A 22,486-nucleotide genomic window follows, 5' to 3' on the forward strand; every position below is an offset into this window, starting at 1 on the left:
CCTGGCTATATGAAAAAAAAAAATCAAAATCCATGCAGGTTATTGGTGTAGTATCTGTCAGCTTGAGGAAGTGATAATACAAGTTTGTAGCTAGCGCACAGGTGAACCGAGGACTCAGACTTTCATGCCTATAGTGTTGTCAATGCAGGGTTCCCACACATTTTTTTTTTTTGGTCAAAACTTTTCTATAACTTTTCCACAACATTTTACCCCATTTCCATGAATTTAAGTAATGTAAAAAGGATATGGCTGTGTTGGGATACAGCAATACATTATTAAACACTCACCTCCCAGGTATTTGTGGATAAGAAAAAAACTAGAGCTTGCTAATTTTACTCGCTCATTAGAAATTCCCACTGCCAACTGGCTGCTTACGCAAATAGACCAGACCCCCACAAATGGCTACTACACAAAACATCAAAGGTGTCCCTCTTTTTGTGGATAGAAAATCTAAAGACAGATAGATGTAAGTGCCATTTGATGTGTGATTGGATTATGATTTTGACAAGGTTTTATCCATATATTTCTTTTTTTTCTTATGGACCCGACAATAATTGTTTTGCAATCTTGCCTGAACCTCAAAATATGTGATGCTATAAGAAGGTTGACTGCTGTCATGTCTCATCAAGAGGCTTCACCCATATAAGTAGATCCACAACCAAACAAAATGGCGAGATATGGCTTATCCGGACATCAAAATGTGTATAACAATCGCCAAAGCAATAAATATTTAAAACTTTCTATGCTATTAATTTGAAATCATTTTAGACCATGGGAACCCTGTTAACATGATCTGTGAGGATGATATTCACTGTCACAATTCATTTTTTGTGGGTGCATAAACATCTTCAAGAAAACTGTGTCTGAAGCAAACACCTTCACATACCATTTTTTATTAATACTGACCTCTTTTGTGTCGCCACCTGCGAACGGAGCCCAAGACAGTCTGTAGAGGACAATGTCATTGGCAGAGTGATCCCAGCTGACCTGGAAGCTGTCTGTGTCGACATCACTGGCGAGTAGATCCAGAGGACCAGGAACTGGAGCTGGAAGGTAGGGAGAGTTCATTTTTTGTATATTATTTTTTCTTTACTTTTTGTTAAGTTGTCATTTGCACACCATTTCTAATAATGTGTGCTTTTCCTGTAGGTTCCTGTGATATTTCTGCAGTGTACTGCACTAGTTTTTTCTAATGCCTCCCACTAAGCAGCACATGCATCGCATTACTAGGCAATAGAAGGAGAATTGACCAAAGTGAGTTTGGTTGGGACTGCACTGCTTGATGAAACTTTCATGGAAATGTTGCATGAAACATTGAATGCTGCGGTGCAACCACGCTTAGCGTGGTTGATTAAAATACAAATACAAAAATTTGCTTTTCTTTATCTCATTTTTTGCTTCCCCAAATAACTACAGCTGCCAAGAACTGAACATCAGAAAGATTAAAGCCGTCTGTCATTGAAACACAGTGAAAAACATGCACACTAATGCAACAAGTTGAATGTAAAAGCCATATAGCCGCAAGCTAGTGTCAGTTTGGAACATCAGCAACTATCTTAACTTATAACAGCACTTTTGGTGTGAGCGCCTGTCATGCAGGTTCCCACCATTTCCCCCATCCTCATTTTAAAAGCATAAAAAGTGCTGATATATTTGTGTTAGTTCATGAAGCTCCCTAACTTAATCCCGGTCCATTGAACAAAGTTTGCAAAGATAAATAAAAAAAAATCAACAAGGCCCTTTACAGTGAGTAGTTTAATAGATGCTTGCCAGAAATACATTCCTTTCAGCTGACTCAGCACTGCAGCCCAGCTGCTCATTGCTTAAAGGGATATTCCTACAAATCAATATCTGTTAGCGTGACGGAATAGTAAGGGACAGCAAAATGACCTTTTAATGTGACTGGGCTATTATGCCGAGGTGTAAATGAGACGGGCATACTGCCAAAACAGAAGAAGGACCAGTAGGCGTAATACAATTCAACACTGTTTGGCACTGAGAGAAATAGTTTCCCTTCTAATGGTATTGGTACAATTATTTTCAGGAAATTGAGACAAAATGGTCCTCAGCAGAGATGGTGATAGGGAAACATCAAAACACAGATGTAGAAGACAAATTGGACTATAATAGAAAAACAAATTAACAAATGTACTTTATAATTACTACTGGCACCAACAGTAGTTATCTAAATCTGCCTGTTTTTGAACTCAGTGTTTACAATGAGTCCCCAAAACAAGCAGAATCTACAGAATCTTCTAAATATTAAAGTTAAAGAGTTAAAAAACTGACGTACTGGTGGTGAATCCATCTGTGAGCGGCTCTGATTGACCCTCTTCGTACAGGGCAAAGATGGCCACTGAGTACTCCATCAAAGACGTCAACTCACTGAGGTCATAAGAGTTCACTGGACCCACCTCCACCTGCACAAAAAACAGAGACATGACATATCCACACAAAAACCCACAAAAATACAAAAGTGCAATCATGGTCAGTGAAAAGGGAAATAAATCCACTAATTATTTGTAAAGATTTCTTCTAGTTCTTGTAGTTCAGAGCAGTGCCTCAACAACTGGAAGTTGACCAGCCTTTTCGCCAAAATAAACTTCACAAGTAGCTGACATACTGACAGGGTTCCAAAGTGTACATGGGGCTGGCAAAACTGATCTACAGGCCAAGTTTGTCAGTAGGGAAAACAATTTGCACTGGACACTAATTAATCTTCTCGATGCTCTTTCCTCCCTCTCTCCTTTTCCCCCTCATCTTTCTCATTCAGACACATACGCTCGTAAATTAAAACGCTGTCAAAAACAATCATATCAAAAAATGACATCTTAAACACATAAAGTCATGGCGTAACGCATGTCAAACGCACCTCCTCCGTGATTAATCCGTCCGTCTTGACCCACATGATGCGGTATCCTTTAACTCCTCTGGGCACGGGGTCCCAGCTGATGTGGGCGGAGTTGTGAGTGATGTCAGAGAACTGGAGGTTGCTGGGAGGACGAAGAGGTACTGAGAGAAAGAGAAACAGCTTTTGTTTGAAACATGTTTGTAGCTCTTACACTTACAGCTTTGTGAGTAGCAATTTGAGTTTTAGACTTTGAGAGTGAGAACATGTGTGAGAACGTGTTGAAAAGAGAGAACATTTGTCCAGTGTTTTCCTCTCTTAAGGGCAGCTCGAGGGTTACGATTTATTTTTCAATAAGTCAATATATAAAATTTAATTTAGGTTAAGATTGGGATAAAGGTTCAGGATGAGGGCCCTCATGGGGACAGAAGTTAAAAATTGTACGTGTGTTTGTGTGTGACTCACATGTAGTTTCCTGGTTTGTCATGGGGTCACTGGCCTCCTCCCCATACATGGCATAAACAGTGACGGTGTATTCAGTGTGAGGGATCAACCCATCCAGCTCCAACTCTGTCACTGCATCCGACACCTTCACCTGAGAAAAATACACACAAATACAAACATTTAAAACTGAACTTTAAGTTTCTCTCCTGGCATTGATTAAAGACGTACATACTGACTTATCACAATTTCATATTAAGAGATGTTTTTCCATTAAAAACATCCCTCCGTCCCTTCGAATGGCATATGATTAATTCTACACACCAGATTTATGAATAAGCAGATTAGTCCCTGCCTCTATCACCACCTACCTCTCAACTGCTTGGCTGCTGCTAGAGTATACCTGCTCCTTCTACAATGTTAGAAACTTAACGGTAATAGACTACATGATCCTTTGGCTTGACTACACTGTCAAACAGCCAATAGTTTGTTGCTAATGAAATAAGATAAGACTATGAATCCCACACAAGGAAAATCACAAAAGCTCAAGTGTAAGAAGTAAGAGAAAAAAGGCTAAAAAAAATTAAAAAGAAAAAAACTAGATCAAATAAAAATTAAATGAGATACATGTAAATGTACATACACCTCTCACTTGTGCAGATACATGATCAATAGTCCATGATCAACAGTTGCACAGGACAGTTGTTATACACACATGGTGTGTTGCATATTTAGTGTAAAAGCCTGTAACTATTCTTGCACAGCAAGTGGTAACAACAGTAGGAAATTGCACAGAAATGTTAGATTATAATTATAAAGGATATTGAAAAGAAAATGCACATGTAGATATGTTTGATTATGAATAAATGAATGATTATAACTTTAGGTAAATAAAGAACTAAGTAGCTATTGTGTTATAAGTGTTGGGTGATGGAGGCAAAGACAACAGCAGTGTTACGTAATGTTACGCTGTCTTATGAAAGAGTCTGAAATGAAGGGCCTGGGGAAGTGCTCCGTCTTTCCATGTGGTTGTCACAGTGTGTTACTGAAGGAGCTGATTAAGGCCCCCACAGTTTCATGCAGGGGGTGAGTGGTGTTATCCATGATTGACGTCATGTTATGTTAGATAAACGTTGTGGAACATGAACATCAGCGCTGATAAGTTAGTTTACAAACTATTGATACATATTTGCACCTGGCTTCTCTGATAGTTGACGGATTGGTTCGTATGTGATGTATGAATACCCTCACTGAATTTGCATTTTTGAGACTGTCACTACAACTCCAAGGCAGAAATGCTCAGCCATAGTGTTGACTGCTCATTTCCCTTTTATAGCTTATAAAATGCTCCACATGGCAATGTTAACAAGGTTAAGAACTTGATTTTTACTGGAGGTGGTCTCTAAGACTCTGAGCTGCCAAGTTGCTGTTTAAAACTATGAACTGAATTATTTAACCACTGTATACCTTTTCCTTTTTACATTTTCTGTCCATTTCTTTCAATACCTCCTTCTCGTCCAGCTCTCCATCATCTGTAAGCGGCGCATACAGCAGCATGTAGCCAGAAACTCCATCCACAGTGTCCCATTTTGCCTTAATGGTGCTCTGAGTCACATCAAACAGCTGGAGGCCCGTCACTGTGGGAAGGGCCACTGCATACACACAAACACACAAAACACAGATAAACAAACAGCACAATTCAATCATACTAATAAACAAGAGTCTTTTCAGTTGGTCTTGATTAAAAACCACTGTCTTGTCCTCCTGGACGCTTTAATCTTGCTGTATCATCAGGGCATCATTTTTAATATGTCAATGCAACATAAGCCATTGTTATCAACTTGTGATCTTAGATGTTGACTGAAGCATTGGTGTGAGGTTTTGTAAGTACATTTCTGCATATGTGTTTGTGTGTAAGAATAAACTTACGGGTTGTTTCTGATCCTCTGAGAGCTTCACTTGCCTCGTTTGCATACACAGCAAACACAGCCAGCTGGTATTCAGTGAGAGAGCTGAGATGCTGTAACACTGCTGAAGTCTCGCTGCCGTCCACTACCGCCTGGGGTACAGGAGCGTGAGTGGGGAGGGGGGAGGGGGGGTTGAAAGATGGATGGAAGGGAGAGGACAGAGAGATGGGGAGCCGAAATGGATGGAGGAAGAGGGAAAAAGGGGGACAGAATGGCAGGGAAAACGGAAAGTGGGGCAATAAATGGGGGAAACATGAAAATGACAAATGGAAGAGAAGAAAGCGAGGAAAGCAGGGCAGGAAAGAAAGATCGAAAGAGAATAGTAGAGGAAGGGAAACACAATCGATTTACTGAACGGCCTGAAGAACAAACGTCTAAAGCAAAAGAATATTTTCTCATTTTGATCTGTATGGATGACAGTTGTGATAGAGATTAGGTCCGCGCTGAGCCAGCTGGAAGGGTCACCTCACATGTGGCTCCAGAACATCTGGTCCCCGTAAACCTAGCTAAGCAAAAGATTTAATGGTTTCTGTGGTAAAATGTTCTGGAAAAATCAAGCAGGTGTCTCGATCAGCCAGAGTATAATTTCTAGCGAGCCTTCTTCACCTGCACCGATGTTGACGGGAGTTGTGAATGGAGGGATGAGAGCGAGAGGGATGGATGAATGATACCACCAGCATCTCAGGGAAAAATTGAGCTCAATCCATACACTTGCCCGGAAGACCCGGTAACTCCCTCTGGTGTAGTAAATATGATGGAAAAACAGCACATAACACGGCCTAAACTCTCCTCTCTGAGCTCCTGCTGAGTCTCTTGACCTCAGTATTTTTTTAGGCCTTGCTTGTGCTTCTGTCTGCATGTTTTACCTTCAGATAAGAGTGAACTGCAATGTGTGCTTTGTTTGTGGTTATTTATTCCCTCAGCTATTCCTAATTAAATGGATAAAAATTAGTTTTCAGCACATAAACCCACTTGTGTTCCAGGTAAAAAAAAACAAAGTATTAACCTCCTGCGGTTCTCCTCCCTGAACAGGGTAATAAACCACTCGGTATTTCTCTACGTTTCCAGGGGCGTGGCTCCATGAAACCCTAAAGCTCCAGGGCGTGACCTCTGACGTCACCAGCTCGAGTGGCGCCCCCGTCTTCTCTGGTATCTGTTCTGAATAAATAAAAGGAGAGGAAAAGGAAAGGATAAGAAATCAGATTTCATTATATAACATTTAATTACTCCCAGTGAGGAACTTTTACGCAGAATAACTCCCAAGCAGGATCAGAGTAAAGGAGATAGTGTTGAAGTATAATCAAAACAAACTAGAGTGGATTTATAGTGTAACTTTAAGGACATCCTCTTTCTTGTTTTTCCATTCTGCATCTTTATTTCCAAAGAAATGACAACTTGTTGGAGCAGAGAGTGAGAAAGAGGAGGAGGATGGAGAAAGTACAGCAATCTCTGGCCACTCAAGCTCTATCTAAATATACAGGACTTGATAAACACTTCCAACAGCTTCAGCTGCCTTTAGGCTTGTCATTTCAATGTGATGTTTTATAATCCAGTCATGCAAAGATACATTAGGAAGACCCAAAGTGATCACACTTTAAAAAAAACTTTTTTAGCCTAACTTAAATGGCCTTATAAAATCAGAAGAGGTTCGAGTGCAATCACTCACTGTTATCATACTATCTGGATAAAAATGCATCTCTGTGTGAAGGTGGGAAAGGACCTGTGCAGGGTGTGCACTATCTGACTTGTCCAGCTATTTTTGACAATTTTTATGCAAACACCTGAGTGCAACACGATGAATGCCTCTCAGGTGAGACAGTCTTGAAATTGTGCACTTTCTTTCCCCATATTTAGACAATACAGTGTCTCCCGCTCCCTTTCAATAACAACTGGCTTTTCACTCCCCCTCCCAGCATGGCTGTTCAGACGAACTAAAAGCACTTGCGATATCCGTCATGGTGGTACAACACGTTATAATGCCCTTACTTTGTTTTATATCCTTGTCTTGTTGCTCCACTTGTTCACACACAGTCTTGGTCAGACCCTCTACAATGGAGCTCATGATGTTGAAGTCGGCCACATTGTAGACATGAGTTTCGTCCGGCTCTGAGGCGATGGAGAGCAGCTCATTCTCATCAGCATTCTTAACACCTGGGAAACAAGGTCAAACATGAATTTTAGCATCACATTTAGAGGCAACACCGTTGTTAGTGTACTGCTCACTGTTGTAACGGCCTACATCAGTGCTCTCTCTCTTGCAGTGTCCTGGTTCTGTGGGACTGACTGCAGGCTGACTGAAGGCTGAACACCGCTGCTGTTGGCTCTAATTTGTGTGCAAATTTTATTTTAAACACTGACAAGCCAAAGCATCTTTATATAATTTAAAAAGTATTAGTAATTTATATATTCTAGGTAAATATATATCATAACAATATCTGTATAATATAATATATGGGTGAGTATTCTGAATATGTGTAGGCTGTGGGTCGGTTCATATCATGGATGCATAAATCAAATATCCTAATCTCAGCTGGAGTTTGATGATCCACTATAACGCTGTGGACCGCAGCATTGCTTTCTTTCCCTACTGCGTTTTTCTGACTTCCTTTGATAACACTTTTCAGGCTGACAAACAGAACCAGTTGGTTAAAGCGGCCTGCAGAACGTCTGGTTTTCTATCTCCAGAAAAGTTTTCTCCTCCCTCATGTGGTAAATATATTGGGGTGGGGAATGTAAGTGACGATTGTTTTCAATGGCCACATTTATCAGCGGCTGCTCATTCCTACACTGTGATCCACAAGATAAGAGCATTTCATGAATTACTTGCGAACCCTATCACAGGATGATTTCTCCGCTTGGTTCTGTGCTGGTTTATACGTTAGACTGATAAATGAGGGCCACTGTCTTTTGCAGGTGTATGCTTGTGTTTTCCCTCACCAATAGCAAACAGCTCAACACCAGCGTTTCGCAGGCTCTCTGCCGGAGGTATGACATCATCCTGGGACTTCCCGTCTGTGATGAGGATCCCAATCTTGGGTATACCCACCCGAGAGCCAGATTCAGGCTTGAAGCAGTTCTCCAAAATGTAGGTCAATGCAAGGCCTGGTAAGGGATAGAGGGAGAAAAAGAAAAGGTATGATTGAGAGGAACAGAGAGGCAGAGGGACCAGAATGGATGAAAGTCAGGAGAATTCATTTAGGGGGGAGAAAGGAAGACAAAATAAGAAAGGGAAATGGCTTGAATCTTTGTAACAACATAAACCACTGTCAAAAGCAAAACAACTTTATAATATATGCACTGGTAACATGATCATTTTTAAATTTAGTTTTTTTCTGTATTTCATACTGTATTTATTATGGTGCAATTTGTATTTACTTTTTACAGTGCTAGATATCTGCATCGGTCACTTGAATTGAGGTTATCGTGTGGTTCATACTGACTTCTGCATTGCACAGTGGGTTTCATTTGCAGAAGTAACTTGGTCACTTTAAAGACGTGGTTATTGGGTACATCACGTTGTGTTTTATGCTATCAGGCGTCTGCCTACTTTCCTTTGTTGTGTGCGGCATATACTTTTCGCGTGTTCGGTATTGTTATATATAATTTTTTTGTACGTCAGTCTGTTAATTGTAAGTGTACAGATGGAAATTAGCGTCTCACCAAATCTGGTGCAACCATGTTTTAATTTCTTATAAATCATCAATGTCATCACACGCTGTCCTTTTGATAAATTAAATAAACTAAATAAAAAATCTGTGAAATTCAGCACCTGTGAGAGTGTTTCCTCCTTTGTATGGCAGGTTCTTAACGGCATCAATCACAGCATCTTTGGTTGAGAAAGCATTTAGATGCCACTCGATCCTGGGGTCACCACTGTACTGAGCCAGACCTACAATCACACACACACACACACACACACACACACACACACACACACACACACACAAACACACAGACAGACAGACAGACACATAGACAGACAGACAGACAGACACACACACACACACACACACACACACACACACACACACACACACACACACACACTGAATTTATACCTTATATAGCTGTTGCTTATATGTGGCTGATATACAAAGAGAGTAAAAATGTGACAGCTATGAGGCAATAAAAACACTGAAACAAATTAAGAAGGCCATATTTCTCCCACAGTGTACCCATCTGTTCAAGAGGGAAAGTAGCAGGGACCCACCTATCCTTGTCTTATCAATGCCAACATCAAAGGCATTGACCAGATTTTCCAAGAACATGCGAACCAGCCGGAAGTTGAGCCGACCGATACTCCAGGAGCCGTCCACCAGGATCACAATGTCAGCAATGGCCTCAGTGTGGCACACGAACTGATCAACTAAAAAGAAGGAGAGAAGACAGATTGACATGAATTTTAAACGGACCACAGCCTGGGACAAACAAACAGAATAGATGACTCATAAATGGCTTATTGAAAAGATGAGTCCTATTAAAAACATTGTGCTTTTCCTTTTGATGTGCAGGTTTCTCAGCCAAAACTCAGACAACACAATAAATGCACCCATCATGTCTGCAGGTTTCAGATTTTCTTTATTGAACACAAAGCCAGAAAAATAACTCATAACAAAAGGAAAAATCAGCCCATTTGCTTTGCTTACAGCATACGACACAAAGAGAGTACAAATACACAATCTGAACCCTAGTCAACCGTCCAAGCTCTGACAAATATCCTGCATCGCCTCTCCTTATCTCGCTCGAGAAAATGTTCAATACATGATGTAAACAGAGCATTTTGAGAGGCTCCTTTGAACTCTGGTGTTTTTTTCCACCGGTATCTCTCACAAGCTCCTCTTCTTGAAATTAATCTCTAAACAACCTCACTTTTCATTTCAAAGACAGTTTTAAAGGGATATCTACACCTGAAACCTAAATAGTATGGACAGATATGAGTCATTATTTGGTAAGTACGCACACACAGACACACACACACTTTCATTTTTCATAATTCCTCAACTGCTTATCTTGTCATCCTTACTTCTGTGATATCCTAAGAATAAAAACATCCACTTAAAGTTGCTTATAAATCCCCCATCAGTCTCCAAAAGTAATTGTGAATAATCCAGAACATGCTGATCAGGTTGGAAATGTGTGTCTAAATGATAAAGATAAATGAGAGTGCTGACTGTAGAAAATGAGAATTATCACTTTGCATTTTTGTTCACATAAGGACATTAAGACAAAGACTACAGAGGAGGGAGATACAATATGTGTCGACAGATAATACAACTGCTGACGGTTAATATGTTCACCAAAATCAATTCAAACTAAACACAAAAGGGACTAGGTTTTTAAGTGTTTTCATTAGGAACACAGAGTGAAAGGTTTAATTTCTCACTACGCCCTGACAACAGATGTTAGTTTAGTGGCTCAGGTGCATACTGGGTAATTGCAATGTCCTGGGCGAGTCCCAAGACCTTCGTTTCTGTTTTATTTCCCTTGTGTTCCCTTCTTTGTACTATGTCAACTATCAACTGTAAAATGGTCCAGAATCGGATGAGTTCAGTAGCTATTTAAAGAAAAAAAAAAAGAAAAACATCCTTCTTGGTCTTATCCGAATTTGTCAGGAATCCACACACGAATGACTCTGAATGACACATTAGATGGACAGGAAGAGCTGAGACTACTGTATTTTGGCAAGCAATCATTTTTCCTCCCTAAAAAATATGTAACATTTACTGTACCACCTGTGCTATCATGTAAAGCCAAAATTATCTCAAGACTGAAATTCTTAAAAGACACCTTGTGTAACAGTAAACCACACAGGAATTCATTTCAAGAAGTGATTTTCCAGACAGAGCCTTCTGTCTGCTGTCTGTGTCTGTCTGACTGTTTGAACCATCCATCTGCTACAGACGGCAGACGGAGCAGCGAAGAGAAGACAACAAGGTCAAGAGATAGCTGGTGACAATCTTTGATTTGCAAATGCATAGCATAAAAAGCCAAGATGCTATTTTAAAAATGCTCTTCAGGTGATGCTTTGAAAAAGCCAAGAGAATTATGAATATATTCTACAGAGTTCAAGTGCATAATGGTCATAGGTGTTATTCTTGCCAAAATGTCCCCATTTCTTGAAGCGGAAGGAGCATTCTTTTAAAAAAGTCAATATATTTGATGCCCTTTAGAGTGGCCTGAACTGGACAAGAAAAGGATTTTAATTATTCAACTATACGACTGAAAAGAGAAGTTTTAGCTTAGTTTGAGAGTTCCACCAAAATGGCAAAAGGCTGAGAGGCCAAAGAGTGTTAAGATGATTCTTTGTAGAGTTTCCTTTCATACAAAACAAACAAGCATGGCCTTTAAAGAAACTCTAAGGTTGAAGAAAAGAAAGAACCACGTCTAAGCCCCAGAAAGGCTTCTTCTCTTCTCTTTAAAAGCGCTTTACACAAAGAAAGCTGAGGAACCATTCTGTGATAAAAAGCGAGAGACATTCAGGGGGTTTTAGTATCTATAGTAACTGCTGTTGACACTGTGGGTAGAGACAGACGAAGGAGATGGTAAACAAAGGATTAGAGGGTCGTAATTACTGCTAATTACAGCTTGCTGGTCATTCCCTAGTCTATTGTTGGCAGAGTGGTGAGAACGGCCTTCAACTGGTGTTTTACATATGAACCAATAATCAAGGTGGCCCCTCTCCTTGACATTATCCCTGCTGACGTCTGTAAACTGTCGGTTTACTTGGATATCAAGAGTCTTTTTTCTTCGAGAAGTAATTTGCTGCCATTCATTTTTTTTATAGTCTGAGAAACAACTTCCATAATTGCTAAAGGTAGAAAATCCATCGTAGTATACATGAAACCTTGACTCACAATCTTACTGTTATTTCATTCTGACTGTATGTTTTCGTATCAGTGTGATAATTTTTTGAGCATATTTCATACCCAAAGGCAACCCAAAGTGCTTTACAGATCAGTCAAGTTAAAGGTCATTGTGGCCCAAACACAACGCATGCTTTAGGGCATTTGTTGTGTTGTACAAATAGTGGTCACAATATGATCAATAAAGTCCAATATCACAAATTATGCTCAGTTTTGCAGCTAGTCACCTGACAGGAGAGATACATAAAGTCTATGCAAAACCTTAGAAACCTGAATGTATTTTTTGCTGGACTGAATTTCAAGTAACAGGAGTCGAAGTTTTTGTTAAGAACTTGAATCGTTTTTTTTTTGTTTTTTTTAAAATATAATAACTGTATTTATAAAGCACCTTTCTACTGTTACAAAGTGCGTCACACACAAGGACACATAAAAGAAAGCAGGAAACAATAAAATACAAATTCACAGTGTGTAAATAAACAACAATAACAGAAAATGCACATTAAAAAACTGATGATGTCAGAAACATAAAATAATAAAGAAAAATCAAGAAAAAGCCAGATGGCAGTAGTGGGTCTTCAGAGACTAAGATGGCAGTGAATTAACTAAAATTCCTCTTCAGTTTTACATCATGCCCTGTATTGAATCAATTTCAACATAGCATCTCTCTGAATATAATTTGTCAATAAACTGTCAACTTTCACAATTAAATTTCCTCAGTGTTTTCGAAAAGAATCTGCTATCACATAAACATCTCTTCAACAATTAAGTTGCAGATGTCTGTAAAACAGACACATAGACACAAAGAAATATAGTTCAGGGATACACAACAGTGTTGTCCTCCAACAATGGATATCAAAGAGAATGCTTCCAGTATCTGACTGCCGTAGATGGTATTGAATCCCTCTCCCCTGTTCTCTGCCAGACAATAGCAGGCTTGTCAAAGGTCCCTACGCTCCTTCTGAGCCCCATCTGCCTTTCTTCTCCTCCTCTTCTTCTCTAGTCCTTTCCCCCTTTTTTCTTCCAGTCTAACGCCTTTGCTGCAGGCCAAAGTGCAGTTTGTGGGGAACAGTAGGGAACTGTGTCTTTGTGCGCGTGAGGGTGAAAAAAGTGAGAAAGGGAAGATGGGAAACAAGTGAAGCAGGAATAGAGAAAAATGGTGAGCGGGCAAAACTCTGTATTTGGATTTAAAGAAATACCACAGATATATTGACAGATTGTGTGGTGCCAAGTCTTTCCTTTGTACAAGTCTACGGTTACTCCTGTTCTTCTGTGCTTCTCGCCACTCCTCTGCGTCACTCTGTGCATCTCTGCGGCTAACTAATAAGAGACAGGCTTTGTTTGGCACAGATATCCTTCTTAAACACTCCACTAACTAAAACAAACCACCATGGCAGAGCACAAGACCTGTCAGTCTCTGCTGTAATGTTTGTATGCATTCATATGGGAACCAACCGTCCCTAGGAGCAAGAATTACTGAACTGCTCTCGAGCTGACACATTCACAGTCCTTAATTTTTTAACAGACCTTAAATAGCAGAGACGCCGCAGTTTAGGTCAGATTTGATGCTTGAGTTAAAAAGGGACACTTGCCATTTTTTACATAGTGCATTAGTCATGCAACGAAATATCTGTACCTAAATAATTTGCCAATCCTCTGTGTCTGTATTACATTTAACAACCTTTTTAGTTCCACCATCCACTGACGGTTTCTAACGTCATGGATGACATAAATACTTCTACAGCAGTACAGTTTGGCAAGTTTTCTTCTCTCTGCTGGAGAGTGTATTACACTTCAGCCAGCTGTTGGAGACGAAACCCTCATTTCAGTCAAATATAATGACTTCTTGGTATACATGACAGGAACCAAGTGTTTGAGCTTTACTTTACATGTTACAGCGAGCTTTACCATGGAAATGAAACTAAACAAAGTGTTCATGGTTTCAAGCCAGATTTCTTTGGCTTAATTTAAACATTCTTCAAAAATCAAGCCAGGAAATGACCGGTACTCACATGAGCGAGAAAATGTGTCTGCTGAGCAAATGTTTCAGCAACCAAAAGTTGTGTCGGTATATGGTTTTTTATTAATTTCTGTAGATATAAGCATGGCTGCTAACCGTAGCTAGTTTAAGTAGTAAAGCAATAATGTTCATTACTCAACAGCTGTTTTGCAAATGCAATTACACAGCTATTTTCCCAGGTGTTCACAGAGATATGCACATTTTACTTCATACATAGATTCAGGTGTATATACATGAGAAATGTTCACTCACAACTAGGTAAACAGACCTTACCCGTGGCTAATGTTAGAGGTTTTATTCCCAGCTGGTGTTACTAATTATGTCGATGATGGCTTCGTTCAAGAGTCTCAGCAAGCCATGACAGTGAGACAATGAGTCATCATGAACAATACCAAGACCCCGAAACCAAAGCAGCTAAATCCAGATGTTACATTTCATAAGACCATCTAAAGAAAAGGCCTATTGAGAACCTTGTATACAATAAACACAAATACAGGCACTGAAGGCCAGACTTTCTGAACAATGTCACAACCCATTTCTCTTCTAATATAAAGGGTGGTGAAATTACTGAAATTTTAATTGAAAAGGCACGAAACCATCAAGCCCTGTTGCAGACCAGTACTGTGCCCCAGTGTTACTGACACATTTGATGTCATCAGGCTAAATTTGCAGATTTGCGTCTCTGTCTTCATATTCATTGATTGTGAAGCATGAGGTTGGCTGAACTACATCTGAACCTTATTTGCATAGAAGCACGTGATTAGAAAAGACGCTGCCATCATCAGACTCATTCACATGTGAGTACACAATTGGACAAGCACCAACCATAATTGGCATGCAAGCCTGTGATTAGACAGACTGTCCACCTGGTGTCCATGAGAGAGGGAGGGACCACGTTTTACAACCCATGGAGCAGTCTGCAGTGCTGTGGGAAAAAAGTATGTGGCTCCTATACAATTGAATTAACTTGTGTGGGAGTGGAGAAATGGGTATTAAAAATGTGAATGCAACAATGGAAGCCACTGTTGGCTGGCTGCAACTTCTAGCAGAGCAAAAACAGACATGCTGCAACGAAGACGTTGGGCATTTTCAGACCAGAAAAACTTTTTCATAGATAAAAGAGCGTAGCTGTAAGAAAATCCCTTTCTTGTTGTGTTCGCATCACCTGCTCCCGCAAAGTTGTTAACCTCTACCGCCAATTACCACAGAGTTTGTGTCAGCTCCCTCCCACACCCGCAAACCTTTTGACCTTAAATTACCTGCACAACAGATTGATTATCAATAGATTGAGTCTCCCCCCATATTGCTTCTCCCTCCCATTATTTTAACGTGGTATTAAGAAAGATATGCATACCTGACTGTAAACTGCGAAATTATGTTAGTGCATGATTACTTTCATAATTACAGTTATTCTGGTGTCTCTGGGATTCAAATGTGTCCAAATGTTCAACTTGCATTGCTTTTCTTTTGTATTTTGAATATTTATGTCCTGCTTCTTTTCCACTTCAGTTGTTGATGTGTTCATCCTTCATGTTAATTAGTATCTGGGACCCACACATTTTTTCATCTGCCTGTTCCCACATACAGCAAAGACAACACCGCCCGTTCCAAGTCCTCTACTGTACATTAAATGGCTGAGACATAGGTGTATAGTGATTGAACACAGCCAAGGCAGCATCGGAAACCGCCATTTTTAAAAAGCTGTTACACATGTTGACAAAAGACAACACAAATCACAACAGCTCTTAACGAAAAAATGTAAGAAAACATGAACAAACAGTCCAACAGGGAAGTCCAGGCTTTACTGAGCATCCATATGACAGAGGAAATAAACACCATTTTGACTCATCAAAGTGAAAGTGACATAGCTATACCAACCACGGGTCGACAAGAAGTGTATGCCATAGTCAGTAGCTGTAAAAGTAGCAGCAACACACAAATATAGCATATGAACACATGCACATGTTATCGCAACCAGATCGACCAGATTAATTGAAGCAAAGCAGATTGCTTTGTAATCCCCCACTCCCCCAAAGTAACACACACACTCAAACATATGGATATAGTTGGGAGAGTAATGCACAATACACAAACAAATAAATACGGAGAGTCACACACAACAGATCTCCAAACACACACTCTTATCTAGTTTAGAAAACTTTGTCATCATCTCCATCCTCGCTTTCTCTGTTCTCATTAACAATAGTTCTTTCCAGCCGGACGTGATTTATTGCTGACCTCTATTTAGCCAGGGATCAGACAGAGTGTGCTGTCATTTCAATCTCTCTCTAGTTAAGTTTTATTTCCCCCGCCACTGTGATTGTGTTTCCGAGTCTGGAATTAACATTGCGAACAGTGACAGGCATGCAGATAGATGGATAGTAGCAGCGACAGTCCCCACATTAGTGAGAACATTTCCTGTATTCTCTTTGTAAAAGTTTGATTCCTGCGTGAACCAGCTTTCAGAAGAGCACTTCACCTCTAACATAAGGTAATTTATTACAAAAGTAATTGCACATTTATTCCCAAATAGTTTAACACACATTGATTTGTTTAATTTTGATGTATTAATCCACTTGGTACTAAAATACACTCTAGTGAAATGATGAAATGGAAATATTATACAGTGGGTGAACTGCCCACTTTTATGGTCACCCTTGTATGATATTTTCCCAATGTATCATTTCAGGATGAATAGTAATAGGATCTATTTCTCCTGTCTGCTGTTTATCATGTAGAAGTTAATGTTTCAATATAAGCTATTTCCTGCATGCTGTAGAGAAAATGTCCACTTTAAATCAATACAGTCTGCTCCTTTCCACCTCATCTGCCCATGTGTAGGTGTGCTTGCTAAGTGCTCTGCCAAACTGAGATGAAAATGTGGAGAGCATTTAAAGAGACAGACATGATGGAGTGAAAATATGACCTTTCTAGGCACTTTTCCATACCATAACTTCATGTACACCTGTTTAACTGCATTTGCCAAAGAAGAGACAAAACTTTATGGTTAATTTATACTAAATTTCTATGATTCTCACTTCCCAGAAGATGGTAATCATGTGAAAATAACTGTTTGACCAACTAAATCCCATGTTCACACTGTGGTCATTTCTAGCTAGGTCACAGCTAGCTTGCTGCCAAAATTAGGGAACATCTTATCAATTGCCAGGACTAAAATACTTGTTTTCCACTAAATAAGCTTTGGTTCTTGAACCAGTTCTATTCAGGATTCTTGGAACATCAGTGCTATCTAGCAAACCACCATTCACCCAGGTTTGACCAGAACCACTGTAACCAAGGATGTGTCATCCACAGAGGGCATTGAACAATGCTTGACAGACGTAAACGGTAGAAGCAAGATGGTGGATCCCACCGATAGCCTACCTAGAAAAAAATCAAAAAACAAAAATAATGCATTACTTGACTTCTCTGTTGTTACTTTCCAATTCATATAATATGCCACGCCCACTGATGTCATAATTTATTTTTTTTTTGGTTCCAGCTGAAAATCAACTTTTTGGTTTTCCAACCAATTTATTTTTGGAAATGCTTAACGGTTTAAAATCAGGCGAGGGGACGGTTCCATGTTGGTGAAAAAGGGGAAAAAATAAACGTATCTATGCTTTAACTTTTAGTCCCATTCAGACAGGTCTGAAGGCAAGGCAACGCAAGGTTTTTGGGAGGCACTGACCATAAAACTGGATGAATGAGATTTGGACTATACTGCACAACTTGTGTTGAGTTTGTAAACAAATGTTTTGATATAATTTTGCTGTTTTTGAATGTGGTCCCCGTTTACTTCAATTAATCAACAATGTTTGCGGTATATGGATTCTTTCAGCAGAGGCATGTGAGAAGATTTCATTATGAATTCTAGGTAACTCAACATGAATAATTGATACATAAATGATTATTTTGTGGGTGAGGTATTTTTTGAAGAAAAGGCATTACCTCTTGTCTTCATAAAATTAAGTGTAGAATATAATAGGTAATTTGTTAGTCATCATCGCTGATGGAAATCATGTGATATGATCCAAAAACTCCAAATTAGCTATTTAATAGACATTAAGATTGTGAAAGGTGAGCATTGTTTTGTCAAATGTTTTCAAAGCTTGACTATTATGTCAACGTGGAGAAAAAGGGCACCGAAAAATATAAATTTAAACATACAGACAATTATGGCTCATGTGATATTAACGAAACTCCAAGAACAGCAAGCAAATGAACCTGAAAGTTGAGATTGTATTTGTCAAGATTTTGTAAAATTGTGGCACTGGAAATAATCAATACACCAGTAAAACAAAGATCAGTATTGCTTTAAAATACACTTTTTTCTCATAAATAAAAAATGAAGTAGCTGGTGCCAGTGACTCTAAAACAACCTGAGCATAATCTCAGAGCAGGCTGGTTCTCCCAATAAACACTGGTGGCACACAGGAGCTCAAAAACAAGATTTTCTTTGTTTTATTGGCTTGTTTATTCAATCAAGAGACAGGCAGCAGATTGATACACCTGTCGTTTGCTCAGTGGCCCTCAGAGCAACTCAAGACAAACTCAGCCAAGCACAAACATTCATATTCATCTGTGAGACCTGTGGGCCTATGTGAGTGTAGGCGTGAGTGTGTGTGTGTGTGTGTTTGTGTAAGTAGTGTGATCCAGTGGGGTTTGAGGTGTAATCCGACAGCTGTTTTTAGGCGGTTTGTGTTGTACACCCGAGACCTCTCCCTGCTTGGCCTCCTGATCTTTAATCCACTGTCTTGTTCTGTTCTACTTCACTGAGTACACAGACGCTCTGACAGAACAAACGTTATATGTATGCTGAAAGCAAAACATAGACTATAAACTGTCTCTCTCTCTACCTCAGTCTGTCGCTCCATCTCTACCTGTCTCTGTTTGCCTTGCCTGCTATTTTCTTTCTATTTGTCTTCCTCTAATCTCTCTGTCTGGTACACACACACACACACACACACACACACACACACACACACTTGTCGAACTGAGTGGGTTTCTATTTTGAAAGTTGAGTCCCTCTTATCATGTCTGGTTATTTTTTAGCTCGATGCACACACAACTTTAGAGATGGGTGTGGCTCTCATACTAAGCTTTTTTGTGTCACTGCTCAATACAATACTAGCTTACTTATTAATTCTGCAGGAGGGACACTTTTGCCTGACAGCCCACCCCATGTTTCTATTTTGTAGTCGCTTTTTGTAGACTTATTCAAGCACAAGCATCTATTTATTTGACAGATGCATGTAATTATCAACTCAAGTGAAGGTACAGTAACTGTAAGCACTTCTGTGGCAAAGTCAGGAAGCTGTATAAGAAGGATTTACTGCAGCAAAACCAGTTATTATGAGCCACTGAAAAACCGTGGAAACGTATGCAAAACAGAGGTATGATTTGCCCATATTCCATAAATGATACAACATCAGTTTTTAAACCACCAGCTTTTGAACAATGAAAACCTCTCTCTTCAAAATGTCAAACAGCAGTTCAAGATCAGATGTGCTTTGTTAACTGCAAAGTTTGAACCGTTGGGATCAGCAGAGGGAGAAAATTGGAGAGGAGAAAGAGATTGACAAGATAGCTCAGGGGACAAAAGGGGTTAAGAAGGGTCAGGTAGTAAAACAAAGTGGAAAAATGTAAAGAATGTAAAAAGGCATGAGGAGCGGATGAAGAAAGAGTGATTAAATCTGGGTTTCCCAAACACTCAGTTATTTGTGGCGCACCGCCATATTATCAGCATTTGCTGCCACATTTAGATTTTTTGGAGCTGTGTTTCTCGCCCTCTCTCTCACGGCTGAGTGTAGTCTGGGAACAGACGCAGCAAAAAAGTGCCAAGCACAGCGAAAAGGAAACTCAACTGTTCCTTAATTCTTATAGTTTTAATGTTGTCTATCATTCTTCAACCTATTTTACATAAAACCAGGCACATTCCCATGGGAACGGCACACCTTGCCGTCCAGTGTTGGGTCTAACCAGCAAAACAAACTTTGTTTTTACTTGCCTCTGCAGCAGCTGCTCCTCTAATCCATTGACCTGATCAGCTCTGATTGATCTGACCACAAACTGATTGAGAGGGAGTCTTGAGTGTAATGATTAAACTTTTTTTTTCTTCAACTCTCAATCCCAACTCAAACTCAACAAACTGCTGAGTAAAACTCATGAAGAGTTGTTCTCGGGCCCGCAAAAACCTCCGTATTTAGAGAGGGGACACAGAATGATCACAGAGAGACACACATATAAAAAAAATGCTTGCCTCTCCAGTGTTGGAAACACTAGTAAATGCATAAAGAGGGAAGGAGGGAAAAAAATTGGTGTTATATAAAGCAGGAGGTGGCGCAGAGCTATAAATAAAAAAAAAAGCATGATAACAAATAAATTATGAACTTACGGTACTTTGGTTCTAAATGTAGACCTTAAATTACTTTATGAACTAATGTCACTTCTAATCACATATGTAAAATGTCAAGATAGGTATTGTATTTCAGGCAGTGTTGTCTAAGATAACATTTTCCCACAATAGTTGATATATATGATGTGAAAGTTAAACTTGATGTAAAAATGTGCTGTTCCACAGCCGGTGCTTTTTGTATTCTTACAAACACATTGTTCTCAATTTGGCTAATTTCCGGTTAACCAACATGTGCAGTGGACTTGTTTCTGCAGAAAACTGGTAAAGCCAAAGTGGCTTCGCTGGTACTACACACACTGAATCATACAGTGTGATAAAACTTCCATTTGTGACGATGAAGAGGGAGACAAGAGAAGCTATAGCAGGGGAAATTCAGGGAGGGAAAGGACGCTTATTATTCTAATTAACCTTTGCACTTAAGGAGTCCTTGTGACTAATGAGTGAAATGCCATTAACCCATCCACACACACATGCACTTGTTAAGCACTGTCATACAGTTAGCTCAACTCAGCCATGAACCCCCTCAGTTAATCGAGGACAAGGACAGAAGTCTGGCCAGCACAGAGACCACACGCATGCACACACACACCCACACGTCCAAGTGAGCAATGGCTGACCTACTCCCAAGTCTCCAACCGCACATCCATGTGTGAGGATGATATTTCTTTAGCTCCTCTCAACAGGAATAATTCAGCAGCTGGCAAACGTCCAATGTAAAATTTAAAACACAACTTGCGGTGATAGAAAAAGTGTTAAGTGATACGGGACAAATGGAGACAAAAAGTGCATCTCTGGAGGACACTTACCTGAGTTCACTCTTTGCTGCCTCACTTTTCATTTCGGTTTATTTTAATACTTTCTCTTTAGCGCTCTCCTTACCTTCCCCTTCACACTACACATGAGCTCACATTGAAACTGTGCATTTTCACATCATTTGTGAATCCCATTTACGACATCAATTTTAAATTTCTTGGAGCCTGTCATGCCTTTTAGCGCTGACATGCATAGCTGGCTCTTTTTGCTCTCAAATGGAAAGAAGTGATGTAATGTTTAGAGGTACTCACAGAAACTGATAGCATCATATGCCAGTTAGTTTGAAGCCTAAACGTGTACTTGAACGGGCTGCATGAATTCACTTTTGTCTCCTTTCATTTGTGGTATCGGTTTTGGCCAACTCGCTCAGTCTCTCTGACTATATGCTAGCCTAGTGACACATCTCATTGGCCACAAACATCCTGTGCAGCCACTGAGCATAACACCAGCTGAATGGTGAGGCTATGAATTAAGTTAAATACAGGGCAAAATATAAAACGACAGAGTAAGTCTGTGACTGGTAATTCTGGAAACTAATAGGGCAATAAATAAAGTAAGACACACAAGCGCACATACAGACATGCACACACATGTGCACAAAGAGATGGAGAGATGGAGACGAAATCAATGTGAAAACTGGGAATTAACAACATGATGAATATGGAAGGATGAACACACACTTATCTCAGGAGGGCCAAGGCTGAAATTAATGATAATGTTAGGAATTAAGGTTGGCTATAAATATATAAGCCTCACTCTCCAGGTGTGTGTTTGTTACCCTCTGCAGATGTGATGGATACTCCAGGACTATTTCCCCCTCTTTCACCATCACAGTGGTGAATGTCAACAGAATCTCATTGGCCTCTAGTTCAACTTTAACTACGCCTGTCCCTTGGGTGCAATCTGCGCGTGTCAGTCTGTGTGAGCGCTGGTTTAAAGCTCCAGTCATGGAGTGAGGAAGGCAACATTCGGCTCACATCCTATTAAGCGATATGTATTGAAAAAGGCACTGTAGCATGGAAGAAAAGAAAGGCTTTTGCCCTTTATTGCTCAATGATTTCCAGTTGTTGGTGTAATCTATTGGCCCAGCTCTCTGATTATAAGCAAAAGCTAAAACAA

The 22,486-nt window shown here is 39.8% G+C and overlaps 1 protein-coding gene across 2 annotated transcripts in view; it reads right to left on the minus strand.

Moving 5' to 3' along the window:
- Positions 1–22,486, minus strand: part of col14a1a (collagen, type XIV, alpha 1a) — a 195,724-nt gene that overhangs the window by 141,672 nt on the left and 31,566 nt on the right. For both annotated transcript variants that reach the window (XM_042490363.2, XM_088084067.1), the window contains 11 exons: positions 9,467–9,622; positions 9,026–9,145; positions 8,194–8,358; positions 7,243–7,407; positions 6,263–6,414; positions 5,219–5,348; positions 4,796–4,941; positions 3,314–3,443; positions 2,873–3,012; positions 2,294–2,420; positions 907–1,046 (listed from right to left, as the gene is read on the minus strand). In XM_042490363.2, coding sequence (XP_042346297.2) covers positions 907–1,046; positions 2,294–2,420; positions 2,873–3,012; positions 3,314–3,443; positions 4,796–4,941; positions 5,219–5,348; positions 6,263–6,414; positions 7,243–7,407; positions 8,194–8,358; positions 9,026–9,145; positions 9,467–9,622 — 1,571 coding nt within the window. The remainder of the gene's footprint in view (positions 1–906; positions 1,047–2,293; positions 2,421–2,872; positions 3,013–3,313; positions 3,444–4,795; positions 4,942–5,218; positions 5,349–6,262; positions 6,415–7,242; positions 7,408–8,193; positions 8,359–9,025; positions 9,146–9,466; positions 9,623–22,486) is intronic.

Source organism: Plectropomus leopardus, chromosome 11, assembly GCF_026936395.1.
Source record: "Plectropomus leopardus strain MGB_pleo_1.0 chromosome 11, ASM2693639v1, whole genome shotgun sequence".
In the NCBI taxonomy this organism is placed as follows: domain Eukaryota; kingdom Metazoa; phylum Chordata; class Actinopteri; order Perciformes; family Serranidae; genus Plectropomus; species Plectropomus leopardus.